This window comes from Vitis riparia, chromosome 17, assembly GCF_004353265.1.
Source record: "Vitis riparia cultivar Riparia Gloire de Montpellier isolate 1030 chromosome 17, EGFV_Vit.rip_1.0, whole genome shotgun sequence".
Taxonomy (NCBI): Eukaryota; Viridiplantae; Streptophyta; class Magnoliopsida; order Vitales; family Vitaceae; genus Vitis; species Vitis riparia.
In genome coordinates, this window is record NC_048447.1 from 2,602,601 (window position 1) to 2,621,547 (window position 18,947).

An 18,947-nucleotide genomic window follows, 5' to 3' on the forward strand; every position below is an offset into this window, starting at 1 on the left:
AGCTAGATAAGACCTAATAAGTTAACAATAAAGTGCAAGGGGTATTCACCAACCATAATATAAGCAATGAAGACCATGGGAAGAAGCTTTTGTGACTAAGATTATTTCTAGAGAGATAGTCAATTCAAATAGAAATATTTTGTAGGAAACATTTGTGTTAGGTACCTCTTTAAACTATCTAGGTTATGCCTTTATCAGCTGATTTGGTTTACTCCAATGTCTTAGGTTCAATTTCCTATAATATTTCAATTAAATTCCCTTAATAAATGAATTGAATTAAAAAAAATTCAAAAATATTAACTCCCCTTAAATTAAGGAGTTTCTTTATGTCTATACTCACCTTAACTCCCCCTATTTATATATCCTTTTTTTCTTTGTTTAAGTGGGTTAAATATTCTATGATCTCCCCATTTTTGTCACAAAAATGGCAAAATAATTGAAATATAAATACAAGAAATCACACAAAAATGGCAAAGTAATTGAATTAAAAAGATGGGAAAACATATAAGAAATAAGGAGAAATGCGAGCGTCATTTATATATATATATATATATATATATATATATATATATATATATATATATATATATATTAAAAATTGATTCTAGATACATAAGGTAATCAATAAATGAGCATATAGATGAACAAAAATATATGAAGATATAAACAAGAAATAAACAACTATGTATTAGGTGGCTAAGGGGCAAAGCTCGAAGCGTGAAACCATTAAATGATCAAGCCTCCACATGTGAAGATGCATATACTTAAACTCTAGATAGGGTTGTGTTGAAGTAAATGCAAATGAAGAACTAGCTCCACTCATCCTCCAATGATGCACAAGTCTTTCTTATAGATCCATCTCATGCAACAAAACTTGACTGAGTTGACCTTCTTTGACACCATCTTTGTAGAATGTGATTCTATGAAGTTTCAGGGTTAGAGGGGAAATGAATTGTACAAACTCAAAGTGTCAACAATGGATAGACGAATAAAATTGATCTAGGGACTCCTGACAAAGTAAACATTCCATTGGTAAAGCCATAGGGTCGAAAGCAACTTGAAGCAAAAACCATTAAAAGGGTGTGGGTGTCCCAGATGGGGTTACCTTCGCCATATATAAGGGAATATCAAAGGACACGAAAAATCGAGAAAATTTAGGAGAAAAACTAAATCTCTAGAAATACTCTAAACAAAGTGTAGAACAATACTATGAAGTTGAAAATGCAAAAAATGAAAAAAACTAACCTCATATGTCAAAGAGACAATGTCCGAGAGTGCCTAAGAGGAATAAGAAAACATTTGAAAACCAAAAGTCACACGAAATGAGATTTTATAGTAAGATGCAACGCTAAATACAAATTTGCACTCGAGCGGGATGCTCAATGGATGTGCTGCTAGATGCAACTAAGAGTGTTCGAGTGGTAATGTTGTTGGATGAGGGGCTTGAGCGCTAGATGCAGTGGTCGAACGGTCTAAAACTAATTTTAATTATAACAGGGGATAAAAGACTCAACAAACTTACTTAGAAACAAGGGATGACAACAATTACAACAAATTTTTAATTATAAATAAAAATGAGCATATAATTAAGTAAAAAAAAAAAAACTCTCAACATTAGATTGATCGATAATAACTTAAGTAAGTTACTTCAGATAATACACGTCAATGCATCAAGAATGAGATTTCAAGATGAAAGGACAAAGTTAATCATAATCTCAGTTTTGAAAACCCAATGCATAACCATTTATATATAAGAGAGCCATCATATAAACATAAGTATTGATGTTCAAGGGAATATGACTTACTGTCTTATTCTATATTTCGAAATTGATCACTTAGAAAAGATCCAATCATACCTTTGGTCAAATTAAAGAACATATCCAGTCAATTTCATCTAAGATCACCAGATTTCTATTTAGCACAACTTGACTCCCCCCTAATTTGATATCATTTTTTTTTCTTTTGAAAGTGAAGGCATTGTACACCATGATCAATATTGATTTTTTATTTTGCTTTTCATTCATAGTTACCTTTGTATGCACTTTGGGGTTGTTTCTAAATGTTGCAAGTGAGCAACATACCTTTAAGAGCATGAATTTTGGAAAGAGATGATAGTTATGCTTAACCAAAGATTCGATTTTTTGCATTGACTCACTTTGGGAAACAAATATAATGGTCATAGACAAACAAGGTATGTGGATAATAAGATTTGAGCATGGCAACAAATCCTTCCAAAGCAATCAAAGTCTACTTTATTGAGTTCCACTTAAGAAGTCTCCCTCTTGATCAAGTACAAGATGTAACCAATATTGAATTTATCACATATAAAGACATTTAATTATTAGGAATCAAATACATCAATAGTGATTAACAAATGTCTATGATTCCATCCACATCAAATCTCGTAGATATAGTATATTTCTCCAAATCACAAACTCAAGGTATTATGAATCATGCTAATATATCAAGTAAATAAACAATAATCATATGCCTAAAGTAAAATAAGGCTAAAGGAAACAAAAACACATACAAACACTAAGCTCAAAACCTTTGAATCTTATTTCTGAGATGATCAACCAAATAAACATATGCCTAAGGATTTCCTAAGGTGCTCGAACATAAGAGAATCTAGAGGTTTGGTAAGAATATCTACCAATTGATGTTCAATAGGAATAAACTCTAGAGAAACAACCTTTTCTTTAACAAAATCCCTAATGAAATGATGACATATTTCAATATCTTTAGTACAAGAATGAAGAACAAGATTCTTTAAGACGTTTCTAGCACTAGAGTCATTACAAGGTATATTCATGGTCCCTTGCTCAATTCCATAATCTTCAAGCATTTGCTTCATCCAAAGGAGTTTCGTATAACAACTCCCAATAGTAATATACTCAACTTAAATAGTGGATAAGGATATAGAGTTTTGTTTCTTACTAAGCCAAGCCACAAGACAATCACCAATAAAAAAAAACAAACACTAGATGTGTTTTTTCTATCCTCAACATTTCCAACCCAATCAACATTTTTGTCCCAATCAATATCGAAATATCCAACAATCACAAAAGAATAATCATAGGGATACCACAAACCATAATCAAAAGTTCCATTTATATAACAAATTGTTCCTTTAATAGACATTAAGTGTGACTCTTTAGGGAGTTCTTGATATCTAGAACAAGCTCCAACACTAAAAGATATGTTAGGACGACTCGTAGTGAGGTAAAGTAAGCTTCTTATCATACTTCTATAAAGCTTTTGCTCAACATCTTTTCTAGATGCATCCTTTTAAGCTTAGTGGTAGTTCTCATAGCTGTTCTAGAGTGTTTGGATGATTTTAGATTGAATTTCTTAACTAATTCCCTAGCATACTTGGATTGAGCAAGAAGAATTCTATCTTTTAGTTACCTATTTTGCAATCCTAGGAAGAAGATTAATTTACCTACCATGCTCATCTCAAATTCAATTTTCATTTTCTCGGTGAAACTAATAGCAAGGTCACTTGAGATAGCTCCAAAAATAACATCATCAACATAAATTTGACCCACTAACAATTCATCTTTGGACCTATTTATAAACAAGGTTCTACCAACTCTCCCTCTTTCAAACTTTTTCTCCAAAAGATAGGTTGTGAGCCTCTCTTACCAAGCTCTAAGAGTTTGCTTTAATCCATAAAGGGCTTTCTTTAACCTATAGACATGATTGACGAATTTGTTGGGATTGAGCCCTTAAAAGCAAGACATGATGTAACAAAGTTATACTTAAGGATCCCCTTCCTATTTTTTTTTTGGTGTATTGACATTGATTTGAGCATCCAATCCATATCTCTTACATTGTACATGACTTGGGTGCATTAGGAGTTGCACAGAAGATACAAGTCATGGGTTCTTTGTAAATAAATAAGTTGTCCATAGTTGGTTCATGGATTTAGGCAAACTAGTAGAGATTGTAGTGCACCGCCTCCTAATTGGAAGGATGACTTGTCTTAGCCTTCGAGATGGGTTTCCCATGGTGAGTACACTAGTGTATGTGATGCACACTGGATAGGACCTACAGTGAATCATGACTCAAGACTATCAACTGTCATGATTCACCAAGCTACTATTCTGAATGGACTCTCAACCTTGAGAGGATATTGAGTCTCTACCAAAATCAACATGAGGCTTTAACCTTTGGGTGAAACCTTAAAATGGTCGTATATAGTTATGGATTGGGTCACTATTGATGGAGCCTAGTGGCAATAGTTATTCTCGGTATAAGCACTATGATATCAAATGGGATTGAGATAGTGTGTCCCCTTGGGTGATCCAAAGGACATGTGATAATAAAATTTGTGGAAACAGTAATTCTTTTTGTGAAATTTGACATATGTTCCTTAGAAATAGAGTATGTTAACTGATCACATAATAAATAAAATTTGTAACTCAAGGATTTGAGAGGTAATCTTGATAGGTGATAACACTACCTTGTTAAATTACAGATACCAATTCATGAGGAGTCTAGATGTAGTGGATAGTAGGTCACGACCCTGAGCACTTAGTGTCTCGTTGTTATTTATATAGGATACTAGAGTTCAGTTGATTCTCTATAGTGGGATATTGAATCAATTTCATAATTGGATTATGAGGGAGCTAGTACTCCTATGGTTCCCAATGGTCCATTCACTAAGCTTATATACCTTTTTTGACATGGATTATTAGGTTTGGATTGGCTCTAGGTTCACTTTTGTGCATAAGCGTGTTTTAGTAGTTATGTAAGGTTGCACAAGGGTAAGTGAATAAGGTCTTTAGATTGGGCTAATTGATTAATTAGTAGGCTCTATTAGGTTAATTAATCAATTAGGACCCATTTTGGGCTAGATTAATTGACCTAAGCCCATATGGGCTCAAGTCATTTAAGCTTAGTTAGGATCCCTATAAATACCCCCTAGGGTTAGGATTTCTATAACTTTTGTCTTCCACCATGCAAAGAGAAAGAGAGTCATAGTCTCCACCCTCTTTTCCTCCCAATAAAATTTTGGATCCTCAAATCCCTTAGGTTGCTTAACATAAACTTCTTCACTCAAAATACAATTTAGAAAATCACTCTAGACATCCATTTGATAAATTCTTTATCCTCAAGGATAATGCTATTGCCAAAAGTATCCCAAAAGTATTCTTATTGATTCTAATCAACAATAGGCACAAATGTCTCTTCATAATAAATCCTCTCTTTCTGTGAGTATCATTAGGCAACAGGTCTTTCTTTGTTTCTCACAATGACCCCATTTTCATCTTACTGTTCTTGAAAATCCATTTTGTACCTATGACATGTTTATCTTTACGCTTAGGGACTAAGTACCATATGTCATTCCTAGTGAATTGATTTAACTCTTCCTGGAGTGTGGTAGTCCAAGATTCATCTCCTAAAGCTTCTTCCACATTCTTTAGCTCCAATTGAGAGGTATAGCTTACAAGACCCATCTCGTTTAATCTTAATTGTCTCCTAGTAACCACTTGTTCATTAACATTTCTAATAACATTTTAGATTTGGTGGTTCTTAGGTATTCTGGATCTATGCTTATTCCTCATTTTTTTATGAGTGTCATCTAAAGGTACATCTTCATCCATGTTAGGGTCAATGTCTCTTTCAAGGATATCATTAAGGTTTTCTTTTATGATCTCCAAGTCTTTAGGGTTTCCCCAATTGATTCATGGGTTAAAATTTGACTCTCAATTACATCCTGATCATACCTAGTTGATTCATGCCTAATTGGTGTCTCAGCTGATTCGTGTCCAGCTGGTGCTCCTTGATTGAGGGAGTAATCAACAAAATTTATAACCTATTACACCATATACTAGGGTAGCAAAGACAAAGCTACTATAGCATAGTGGCTCTAGGATCGTTCACTGGGATGGGTTTTCACTTTGCAAATGATATTAATTCAAAGCTGAATTGGTGCCTTTTCATTTCAAGGTTAGCTTTAAAAGAAAACATAAAGACGTTTGAAATAAAAAAAGTTTGGTTTTAAACTAATAAAAAATAGTAACTGATTTTACTTAGAAAAGTGTTTCTTGGAGTTTCAGATCACTAGGCTCAGATTCCTTATACAAAAAGGGAGTTCCGGTCACTTGTTTCTTTTCCTCGCATTAGAGAATTAACATATAGTTCCTTCTCCAACCGGTGTTGTACAGATGCTTCCCTTTAATGGGTTCAAACACTAAATCCCTCTCACTGATGCAACTTGCAATGGCTCGTGCTTCTCACCTAGCACTTGCCATTCAAGGTGATCTTTAACCTTGGATTTCCCTTCACAAGCTCGCAAGAGATAACTAATGGATGTCTCCTTAGAGTCCAAAAGCTTACCAAGTGTTGGCAATTCTAGAAAATCCTACCTTCAAGTCACCTCCCAGAGGCTCGCAAGGGGTAAACTAGTGAATCTCCATGGATGGAGATCACTTGCCTTACCAAGTGTTGGCCCAGGTGATTTAAAGGCGTTTTAAGTTAACTAAAAAGATAAAAACCATTAACGGGTCACTCTTTCTCTTCATTAAAAACTAAAACAACAAAACTTCCAATTTATGCATGAGGAAACTTACCCGGCTTTCCTCACTCCAAGAGACAAAGAGCCTAGCCTCTCATCATCTGAGGAAAAATCCTTAGAGTTTGATTAGCTAGAAATAAAACTAACGAGAAAATAAGAATATATATGAAAAGTAGAGCAAGTGCTCTGTATTTTACTTCCTTCCCAAAACTGTACAAAGGATGCCTCGTAACCACCCTCCTCAAGAACAAGCTCTCAAGAGATATATATAAAGAAAATTACAAAACAAAATATCTGAGGTTATTCACCCCTTTTCCAAACTTAATAACTAAGGAATCCTATGATAGGTGGGTTACAAGGAGAAAATGGGGATTTAGACATCAAAAATCTGAAGAAAAATATCTCCAAGTGTCGGTCACAAATATCGGGAAGCACTAAGGACCGTTTCGCAGGTGAAAAAGAGGTCTGCGAAATTTCGCAGACAAACAAGAAGGGCTGCGAAATCACTTCGCAACAAAAGGCTGGTTCCGCAGCGCTGCGAAGTTGGCTTTCATCTTGTGGTGTTTGGCTTCCATCGCATCGTGAAACTTCAGGGGAAATCCATAGCACTGTGCAAAAAGGCTGCGAAATCATTCCGCAACAAAAGGGTGATTTCGCAGCACTTTTCTGAAGCCTTCCTTCAGCTTGGAGCAGTTGTCTTCCAAAGGTTGTAACTTCCTCGTTTCAGCTCCAAATCAAACACGGTTTGAAGCATTAGATTCTTGACTTCCTGAGCTTTGAAATGGTATATAGCATACATAATTTGAACTCCAGGAAGTGCTCCAAAAGTGTCTGAAATGACTGTCATCAAGAATCCTTCATGGCTGGATTCTCTTTGCTTCCCCTCCTTGCATTTCCACTTTGCTTATGGCAAAGGACTTCAAAGCTTTGGTTCTTCATACTTCTAAGCTTTCCATTACTTTGCCAAGGATTCCAATTAACTCTCCTCAATCTCATATTGCTTTGGTGATCAAAAAGCTATCAAAACACCAAAACTAAACACAATTTGATTAGAATTGATTGCAAGGGGCCTTAACATGTTAATTGGGTTAAAAGATAATAATTACTACTCAAGAGTGTTTAAAAGAGTTAATTACAAGCTATAAAATAGCACTTTTTGATAGTAATCACTAGTATCATTTATAACTACATTAAAAGACTCCTATATAATCTGTGAATTTTGATTATAAACCTTATAGGCTTTACTCATAGTAGAATAGTTTAGGGAATATACCTACATCAGATTTAGCATCAAATTTCCCAAGGTTCTTCTCTTTCCTGAGTATGTGGCACTCACTGCCCAAAGTCCTAAAATATTTAAGATTAGGTTTTCTCCTAGTCCATAGTTCATAAGATGTCTTCTTTGTTCCAAGCCTAAGAAAACTCCTATCGGCAGCATAACATGCAGTATTAATCGTTTCTACCCAAAATTGCATATGAGGTATTATGCATATGATCTTAGGATTGGGCCCCTCAAAGCAAGATATGATGTAATAAAGTTAAACTTAACCGTCATTTTGCTATCATATTGGTGTATTGACATTAATTTGAGCATTTGACTCATGTCTCTTACATTGTACATGACTTAAGTGCATTAGGAGTTGTACAAAAGATACAAGTCATGGGTTCCTTGTAAGTAGATAAGTTGTCCACAGTTAGTTCATGGACGTTGGCAATCTAGTAGAGACTGTAGCGCACCACCTCCTAATTTGAGGGATGACTTATTTTGGTCATTGGGATGGGTTTCCCATGGTGAGTGTACTATTGTATGTGATCCACATTGGACAGGACCTATTGTGAATCATGATGCATGGCATCAATTGTCATGATTCACTAAGCTACTATATTATATGGACTCTCAACTTTGAGAGGATATTGAGTTTGTGCCAAAATCAACAAAAGACTTTGACTTATGGGCGAGACCCTAAAATGGTTATATATCCCTATGAATTAGGTCATTATTGATGGAGGTTGGTAGCAACAAGTATTCTCAATAGAGGCACCATGATATCTCATAGGATTGGGATAGTATGTCCTCTTAGGTGATTTAAAGGATATGTGATCATGAAATATGTGGACATAGTAATTCCTTTAGTGGAATTTGACATATGTTCCTTAGAGTTAGAGTATGTCAGTTGATCACATAATAAGTGAGATATGTAACTCAAGGATTTGAGAGGTAATCTTGATAGGTGATAATACTACATCGTTAGATTATGGATACTAGTTCATGGGAAGTCTACTTGCAATGGGTAGAAGGTCATGAACTCAAGCTTCGTCTCATTGTTATTTACATAGGGTATTGGAGTGCAATTGATTCTCTTTAATGGAATGTTGAATCAACTTCGAAATTAGATTACGAGGGAGCTAATACTCCTATGAGTCCTAATGGTCCCTGCTTTGAGCTTATATACCATGATGACACAGTTTATGAGGATTGTATTGGCTTTAAGTTTATTCTTATGCATAAGGATGTTTTGGTAATTATTAAAGATTGCATAGGGGATAATGGACAAGGTCTCTAAATTGGAATAATTTATTAATTAAATGACCTTATATGGTTCATTAATCAATTAGAACCTATTTTGGGCTAGATTAAGTGATCCAACCCTTGATGAGTCAAGTCACTTAAACCTAGTGAGCAACCCTATAAATACCTCCTTATAGGTTAGCGTTTCCTAGTGACTTTCAGTTAGTCATCTTCCATTTCCAAAGATAGATAGATAGATAGATAGAGAGAGAGAGAGAGAGAGAGAGAGAGAGAGAGAGAAAGCTTCCTCCCTTTCATTGCCCACACTTTGGAGTGCCAAGATCATGGTCCGAGTCATCAAGTGAAAAATCTTGGGTGTACGAGACCTTCGAACTCTTCAAGCTTCTTCTTTATTGAATGGATTTTGATTGGAAACATCCAGATCATATGTATGAATATTGTATCTCTAGATCTATAGTTAATAATGGTTTTTATAGCCATATGTTTCCGCTATGATTAATTTAGAGACATCTACAGATAGATGCATGTACCTTATGAGATATAGGGCCTGAGAACAAAGTAATTTGGGGTTCCTAACATGTAAATCATCACCCTAGCCATTTATTATAGCACTATATTATTTCTTTCAACTACTCCATTTTGTTGAGGAGTTCTAAAGGCTGAAAATTCATGTTTAATTCCTTTAGACTTGCAAAAGTGGTAAACATCCACATTTTCAAACTATCTCCCTCTATCACTCCTAATCCTTACAATTGGATGACTTATTTCTATTGAATAAGGACTTTAATTTCTCTATGACCTCTAATTTCTCCCTAAAAAAACTCACATTCTTCTAGACTTCCCCCTTCTACTACACATGACATAATCCTTTAAGTTCACAACACATATTTCGGTCATGTTGTTGGGCACACTATGCTTAGCGTTCTCATGTAATACACATATAGGGTGATTCCCTTTGGACGTATTTTTTACTGTACTCACAGGTGGTTTGACTGTTACTCATATTTGACATTGATCTTTGAGTCACTTTTAGAGACATCTTAGAAGGAGTCTAGGTCCTTGGTACAACCTTATAAGCACTTTGAGGGATCTTTCTCTTATGATTAAAGTCTCTTTTGTTCTTTTATTGGCCTGAGTGAGTTTGTGTTTTGCTAGTGTCCCTTTGGGGGTCTTCTTTGTTCTTCGGTAGAGTTCACTTCATTTCACTCACTATTCACACTTTCTTTTCACTCTAATGTTCATATTCCTAACACTTGTGAGCTTTACCGAAGATGGGCATATTTGTAGACCCCCATTTTTGGGTTTATTCTTTGCAGGTTATTTTTGCCAGATGGAAGAATCTTAGAGGGCCATGTGTCACCTCAGGATTGGCCATTAGGAAATCATAGTAGTGGGATGAGGATGCAATGAGAGAACAACACGTGTAAGAGGAATATTCTAGGACCGTTCGTGAAGATTTGGGAGAGATGTAGGTCGTTACAAGGGGCATGGTTGTTGCTGGAGCGTGAGGTTGCTTGATGGGCAAGAGGGTTGTAGGGGGGATAGAAGAAGAAAACCAACTGAAAGATAGAAGAATAAAGGAAGTGAGAGAAAATAGGAGAAAGTGAGCTAGGAAAGAGATCTGGAGCAAGAGGAACTATAAGGAGGTGAGTTTGAGCTTAATAGAGGAGTGAGTAGGATTTTGAGAGGGTTTGAGGCTATGAAAATGAGTTGAACAATGAGAAGAACAAAGGAAAGAAAGGGAGTGAGTTTGTTGTGATTTTGAGGTAAGCTTAGGAGAGGAAAGTAGAGATTGAAGCCTAACAACTTTTTGCTTGAGGGGAGCTTTCCAGGTATGACTACTGTGAGCTTCGTATCTCTACTTTCCACATTGATTTACTCTCATTTTCAGCTATTTTTTTGGGCATTGATTTGTTGATTAGTGTGGACATCAAGGGCCACTCATTTGCTTTGTTGGATCTACTATTTATATGCATGCTCTGTTTTGGTCTTATTTGGGGTGTTTTTTATTTCTCTTATAAATACCTAATGCTTTGCTCCTTCCCTGAACTTGATGTATCAAAATCATGCTCTTATTTCCTTTGGATTCCACCTACTCCTAGCTATTTGAAAGTTCATGACATAAAACTAAATGCGTACTCTGTTTTTACATTTTTATTCTTCTCTATTCATTACTTTGTTTCTTGTTGATGGTGAAGTGATATCGTTAATAGCAAAGTTGTGTGGAGGAGTGTGGTTATGGGGGCAAATGAACTTAATGGAGTATTTCTGATTATAACTATACTTCAGTTGTTTAGTTAAAAAAATATTGGCCACGTGACTGTATTGGAGTCTTGGTATTTGGGATCACTTTGCCATCTGAGTTCATTAAGCTAAACAACGTCAATAAACATCTTGGTTCTGAAGTGTCATGTCAGAAGCCAATAAGTTTGGCAAACAATGGGTCACTTCTTTGATTCTCCAAACCTACCTCCGATTTTCTCTCTCAATTTACATGGTAGATGTCTTATTCTCTCAAGTTTGATTGGTAAATGATTGCTTTCACTGAGAGAAATGAGTAAAAAGTGATCAAGCAATTATTTTAGGGGATGGCTTCAGTGGGCGTAGCACTTACCTCTGGTTTGAGAGAACCTAGTGACCACTATGCCATTCTCAGGGCCTGGATATTCTGAAAGTAAGGTTGTATAATTCTCTGATTTTGAAGGTTATAGAGGCTCATTCTTTGTAGAGTCCTTACTTCCTATGTCTCTCTTAAATGGTGAAAATGATGGCCCTACTCTGTATTCCTTTAGGTCCATTAAGGAGACTCCATATGATTATGGGTATCCTGACGCATCACACTACAAAAATAAACTACTACTAAAGGGTGGCAATGATGAAGCTTATGTTACCAATGTTCCTTAGTCAAATGAGGTTCAATGCCACTCTCAAGGTGATCTTTGTTATCTAGAGACAAAAAGCTTGAACTTCCATGAAAACAAGCCAGACAATAGTATTATGCCTAGAAAGGTTAACCTTACTCAGTGTGAGGCTCTCACAAGGGTTTACGCTCAAGTTATGGGAAATCACATAGCTGCTATTGTAGGTGGATCAAATGGTAATTTTGAACTGAATGTATTCAAGCCTATGATTGCTAGTGGTCTTCTACATTTGATCAGATTGCTAGGCGATGCATTTGCTTCCTAGAAATAGAGTTGTTGGAGGACAGGCAATGGTAGCAGAAGGAGAAGATGACAACTGCAGCACCGAATCTTTGATGAAGCCTTGGACGCCATAATTTCATGGAGTTTAAGCAATGACAGCTTCGTGATACAGGACACGACCAAGTTCAGTCACCAATTGCTCCCTAAGTATTTCAAGCACAATAATTTCTCAAGCTTCATGCGTCAACTCAATAACTATGGTTTCAGAAAAATTGATACAAATCACTAGGAATTTGAAAATGAAGGATTCATCCAAGGCCATCATCTCCCTCACCTTTTGCTTGGCCATGCATGGCCCCATCAAACCTTTGCAAAATCTACTATCCTTCATACCCACCATACCCATCACCGTTCATGCTCACCACTTCCCTATCTTCCATACCCACTAAACTCATTTTCTCTCACTACTTTCCACCACCCATTCCACCAACTACTTCTCATACTCATCTCCTTCAGCTTCACCCATCCACCAGTCCCCATCCTTCACACTTACCTAATCTGCCACCTAAACCTTCTTACACATCAAACTCATCACCCCGCGGACCTTCAAGCGTTCAGATTTTTCCACTATGAATCCTAAATGCATTGCTTCAGGTATCAAATACCATGCAAAGTTCAAGCCTTTACTTTCCAAAATAGTTCAGGCTCTTTAAGGCATTCCCTACAATTGCTCAAAATGTTCATGATGCGCCATCCTAAACTGGAACGCTACATATATTGGCTAAGGAAAAATGATTATGCTGTAAAACAAAACCCCGTCTTGATTGAAGGTATGTTGTTCTTAAAAATATAGGCAACCTTCACAAATATGATAGTTGGAAAAAGCACTGGGTTTCTCCAAGGCTTATCCTCAATAAGCTGGCATGATCCTCAAGAATGGGTACATTGTCATTAAGTCTCGCCCTTGCAAGATTGTGGAAGTTTCCACCTCTAAGATCGGCTAGCATGGTCATACTAAGTGTCACTTCGTTGGGATTGATGTCTTCAATAGGAAAAAACTTGAAAATTTTGTTCCATCTTCCCACAATTGTGATGTTCCTCATGTCAATCATACTGATTACCAGCTGATTGATATTCTTGAGGATGGATACTCTGACATCAAGGTTAGAGTAACTGGGATGCGCATGGAGATCATCATTCATGCCACTCGGACTCAGAATGCTCTCAGTGAAAAGGGAAGAAAGATCAGGGAGTTGACTTTAGTGGTTCAGAAGAAAAACACCATGAAGCTATGGAACTTCCAAATATAGCATCTCCAGTCTGAGATAGTATATCAGAACAGATTTGCAATTCAGTTGCCAAGATGGCGAACAATTTAGCGGTGGTTGCGTTTTTTTGTTTACACAAGGACTGGGCATATGGCATCCCTCCTGTCACGTTGTCGACCTAACTGTCCAATCTTTGCATTTACAAACACGACATCTGTGAGGAGGCGTCTCAATCTGCAGTGGAGTCATTTTTTAGCCAAATGGTGCATGGTTTGGTGAAACCATTTGAGTGAATTTGCTACGAAAATGACAGTAGTTGTGACACAAGCAGAGGAAACAGGATGAAAGACCAGACTCAAAAGATTAAGTCTCATCCTTGCTAGCACCATCCGATCCTGGGCCCACTCCTGCATGTTTCCAATTTGTATGGCCACTTTTGGCCTACAATCCCAATAGCCACTTGGCTTTCTTCCATTTTTTCCCCTTGATTTTAAAAAATAATTTTCCAAACTCCAGTTTTCAAATAATTTTCCAAACTCTAGTTTTCAAATAATTTTCCAAACTCCAGTTTTCAAATAATTTTCCAAATTCTATTTTTTCAAATAATTTTAATTCCTCAAATTTTGATCCTTAAAATTTTTAGGCTTACCTAAAATCCTATTTTTTTTCAATAAAATTAGCTACCATTTTCTTTTCGACAAGCATCATTTCACATTTTCCTTAATTTTTAAATGTTTTGAAATACGCTTGAATTTAATTTCATAATTCCAAATAATGGAATTTATGGGATAAAAACATGCAAAAATAAATCGGGTTTTGGTGGGGCCCAACATATGTGATTTTCTCATTGATTGATTGATTGCCATGCTTGATCGATTTGCTTTGTGACACATGCGATTATCTTGTGTTCATTTTCTAATCTTTGTTTTCCATGAAGCAATCAACTCATTACTCAGGTACACTCTTTGCCTCTCTTGTTCATTCGATTATTTTTAGATTGATATTTTTTTTATATCCATGTTTGATCAATTAATTGTCACACTTGCTTTAGCTTAATTAGGAGAGACCCATTTTTTAAGGGCTTAGAGGGGTGCTACGATCTTTATCGTACATTCCCAATAGGTAACTCGACCATCGGACCTAGACTCGATTTTTCATATACTCGTCTTTCCTTCAAGAGTCATATTTAGGGTTTTCTTTCTTATTTTGTTTTCCCTTTAAAAATAAAACAAAAATAAATGGTGACTCCAAAAATTTTTGAAAATCATTTTTTTTTAAAATAAATAAATAAAATGAGTTATGCCATTGAGTGGGAAATGCATGCGTGCAAAAATGCGGGGTCCACAAAATGGCGACTCTATTGGGGATCACTAGAGGGTCAAGCTTGAACATAAGTTGAGGCAAATGTGGCATTTGATTAGTCAATCAGAGGGTACACACCTCTCTTTATGCTTTTGTTTGCTTGAATTTTGATTACACATTAAGAGCTCTTGATATCAGTATCCTTGATGCATGCTTGGTTATTGTATTTGTTTGAGGCATTGTCATGTTGATTATATCGATTGATCCTTTCGACTATCCTCACATATTGACTCTTTTTGTTGTATGATTACTCTGCTCACCTTGACATGTACATTCTTCTTGTTGCTTATCTCATTCATCTTGACATGTTTGATTTTCTTAGTTTATCATGGTTGTTATGGAGCATGCTATCCTTGCTAGATATTCATCTCAATTATCATATTTCTTGCTTAGCTTGTGTGTAAATTTGGATGATATACATGTGCTTTGCATGATTGTCTATTGCATGACTTCTCTCATTCCGTGTGATTACATGAGTTGTTTGTCTGTGTGGGCAGCATATCTATCCCCTTACCTCCAACCCTTTGGTTTCGGTCATTTCCTTCATTTTAGTTCTTACATTTGCAAGTGTGAGGCCTTGTGTGTACTTGTTTCTCTAACCGAGCTAGAGGCTAGGAGTAGGATCTAGCAATGGGCTATATCGATGTTTGGGAGCATTCTGGAGGAGGCTGGCACATTGATGTTGATTGGAGTCTGAACTTTGAAGACTTGTATAGCCAGAGCTAGATTTTAGGATATCTATGTGATCAGTGTGTTTTCTTTTTAGTTTCATAGGATTTTCAGATGCACCCACACCACTCACTATGCACCTTAGATTTTCGATGAGTGATTAGAGTTGTGAGATACACCAGCCATTAGGGAAGCCTTCACCATTGGAGCCCCCCTAGGATGTCAAGGTAGTGCATGTGTGGAGGTGATAACCGCATTGCATGGAAGCACCTCATCTCTTCAGAGGCATGCGGAGGGTTGCATACCTCAAGAGGGTACGATCACTCCTGCTAGGGATCTTTTAAAGTCCACCCACCTCCTTTTAGGGCCACTTTGACCTTGTAGGATGAGCTTAGATCATTTGATTAGGGTTCCTTCCTCACACGTGAGTGCATCCAAGAGCCTTCAAAGTTGCCTTAGTCACCACCTAGGTCCAGTGTTTTCTTTTTTGGTTTCCATTTGAGAGTGCTCAGAGATCGATACGAGATTTAGTATCAATTGGATCACCTTTTGTCATGTCATCTTAGATTATTCTTTTCATTTGATGAGTTTAGCATGCTTTCTCCCTAGGGCTTTCGTCTTTCTTTCTTGGCTTGACACATTCTTTCACTTTGTTGTTACTTACTTGATGCTTTGGGATATGTTCATTGATCATGATCATTTTTTTACACCGTACACCTATCATGGGCCTAGTACTCCATTCTTTGTTCGATCATTGATTTAATTTTCAACTCGATGCTCATATTCTCATTACGGAAAGGTGAAAGACACATTTTCACATTTACACTTTTTTCGAGAGAGTTATCTTAATCACCTTATCATTTTTCTCTTTATGGAGCTTAAGTTGAAGGTTGAGTTAAGGATATGTGGTTATAGATGGAGTATCGATCTCATGATAGCATGTTTCTAATACCTCTTTCATCTTGGATTATTGATAGGAATTCTCTAGTCATATTTGTAGTCATCTTGTAGTGGACACCTTTATGACTCCAAAGTTCTCATCACACATCCAGATTTTGGATTACCACCTCAGGACCATGTGCTTGCATGTTGTACAGTTGTCTTTTAAGGTTCTATCTTTTGTCCTTCATCCATTTTGTTTGCATTGTAGGGAGTCAGTTTAGGATTTGGTTGAGTCTAGAGTCACATTCTTAGAGGAGAGTTAAAGGTCGATTGATCAGATCATATTCATATCAGAGTTCAGACAGTTTAATTGAAATGTCGGACGAGCTAGCTTCCACTATTGCTTCTATTTAGGAGTTCATGGCATGAGTTAATAGACGCTTGGATCAGATAGAGAGTTCTCACCAGGATCCTCATCAAGTTGGCATGGTCACTGATGAGATAGTTTCTCATGCATCTCAGATAACACAGACTCTTCCACATGGGGCTTTGCTTAGTATTCCATTCCATCTGGCAGATCATTATGAGGTCATTCCACCACCCACTATCATAGTGCCACCTCCCTTTGTTACTACTACTAATGATACTAGATTGGTCGAGCAAGAAGCCAAGGTTGAGAGGCTTTAGTCCAGGATGAGATAGATCAGGTTGCAGGATGAAGGTTTGACTTGGGATGATAGAGATGGCATACTGGCAGCTAGCTTGCCCGCCAAGTTTCTCAAGCCGGACATTGAGTACTATAGTGGGATTGGTTGTCCCAAGATCCACTTGAGACTATACAACACAGTCATGAGAGCACACGAGATAGATGATGCACAGTCGGTGGCCCTATTTCCCATGTCACTTAGTGGGGCAGCTCAGAGATGGTTTGCCTCAGTCGAGCCTTTGAGACTCCGCACCTGGAAGGATGTAGCTCATGAGTTCTTGACTCAGTTCACTTTCAGCGTTGACATTGATGTATCCAGACGAGAGTTGGAGGCCACCAGATAGAGGCCATACGAGTCTATTTATTCTTTTGTCAGTCGTTAGAGGGCAAAAGTGGCTGGTATGATAGACCGGCCTAAGGAGCAGGATCAGATTGATATGGTTCTTCAAAACCTACAACCAAGGTTTGCTAGACGTCTTGTGGGCATTCCATTTCAGGATCTTAAGAGTCTAGTTTATGCAGCTTTCAGTGTTGAGGAGGCCATCGCTCGAGGATTATGGGCAGATACTACTCATTCCCTTGATAGTAAGGGGAAGAAGCCAATTGGATCATCTAGTAGATCCGGAGAGGTTAACACTATTAGCTATCAGCATCAGAGGCCATCACATCACTCACCTTATAGGCTCCCTATAGTCGGAGCTCATTTCTCTCATCCATAGTATCAGTATCAGCCAGTTTATGTTCAACAGCCTTACATTGCTTAGATTAACATGCAACCACGACCGCCACATTCGAGAGTCACTACTCTTCCTCCACCTAGACCATATGCACAAAGGCTCATGAGACAGTTCACTCCATTGGACATGACTTGGACTAGAGCTTTTAAGAAGCTCAGAGACGTTGGTTTGATTGTTCTTTTGGTGCCATGCCCTTTGTCACATCCTATCCCTCCTTATTTCCGCTTACATGAGCATTGCTTATATCATTAGATTCAGGGGCATGATACTGAGCATTCTGCGGCACTCCATCATGTGATACAGGACTTGATCGATTCAGGGTTGGTCAACTTGTCTGGGCCAAGTGTGACCACCAATTCCCTACCTACACATTTTACACATGCAATTCCCCATCCTCCCAATCTTTAGTAGATTGATTTGGATGTTGATGGTATTGATGGTCATATGGTATTTTGGGATATTCCAAGTTGAGGACTTGGTTGAGTCGACATGGGTACATCACTTTATAGTAGTTCGACTTTTTCATTTTGATTATGGTCATCATCAGAGTCATTTTTGTTTTGTTGAGTCTAGTTTTTAGTTCATCAGAGTTATTTTTGTTTTGTTGAGTCCAATTTTGGTTTAGAGTCGTTGTTTATAGTTCATGTTGAGAGTCTAGTCGTTTGTAGTCCTTTATCGTTTCACACATGGTGTACTCATTGGTTCATTTAGTGATATGATCTTTTTGTTCTGAGTATGTGCCATTCTCTTTCACACGAATATGCTTTACATATATTGTGTTGATGTGTGTTACACTTTCGATATGAGACATCTTTTCACTTATACATCATGATCACTCCGACCTTACCTATCATGGAGGATATTGAGCCTATTGACCTAGGATTAGGAGATCGACCTAGAGAGTTCGAGATTGTGACCCATTTCACCTTTTGATCAGAGTAGTACCATATCCATATTTATACCCTAACTTTGTAGACTTGATGACCTACCCATTTCAAGCTTGACATGACACCATCCTTTGGTACCATTATACGACCTTACCATCTTTGTTCGCCTTAGCATACTATAGTACCATTGCCTATTATTTCCATCATTTCTTTGATCTGACTAGGTAGAATCTGAGATGG

At 37.1% G+C, this 18,947-nt stretch overlaps 1 protein-coding gene across 1 annotated transcript in view; it reads left to right on the plus strand.

Annotated features, from left to right (window-relative positions):
- Positions 1–17,427, plus strand: part of LOC117904002 — a 29,152-nt gene extending 11,725 nt beyond the window's left edge. The window contains exon 2 of the mRNA XM_034816534.1: positions 17,135–17,427. Coding sequence (XP_034672425.1) covers positions 17,135–17,427 — 293 coding nt within the window. The remainder of the gene's footprint in view (positions 1–17,134) is intronic.
- The last annotated feature ends 1,520 nt before the right edge of the window (positions 17,428–18,947 follow it).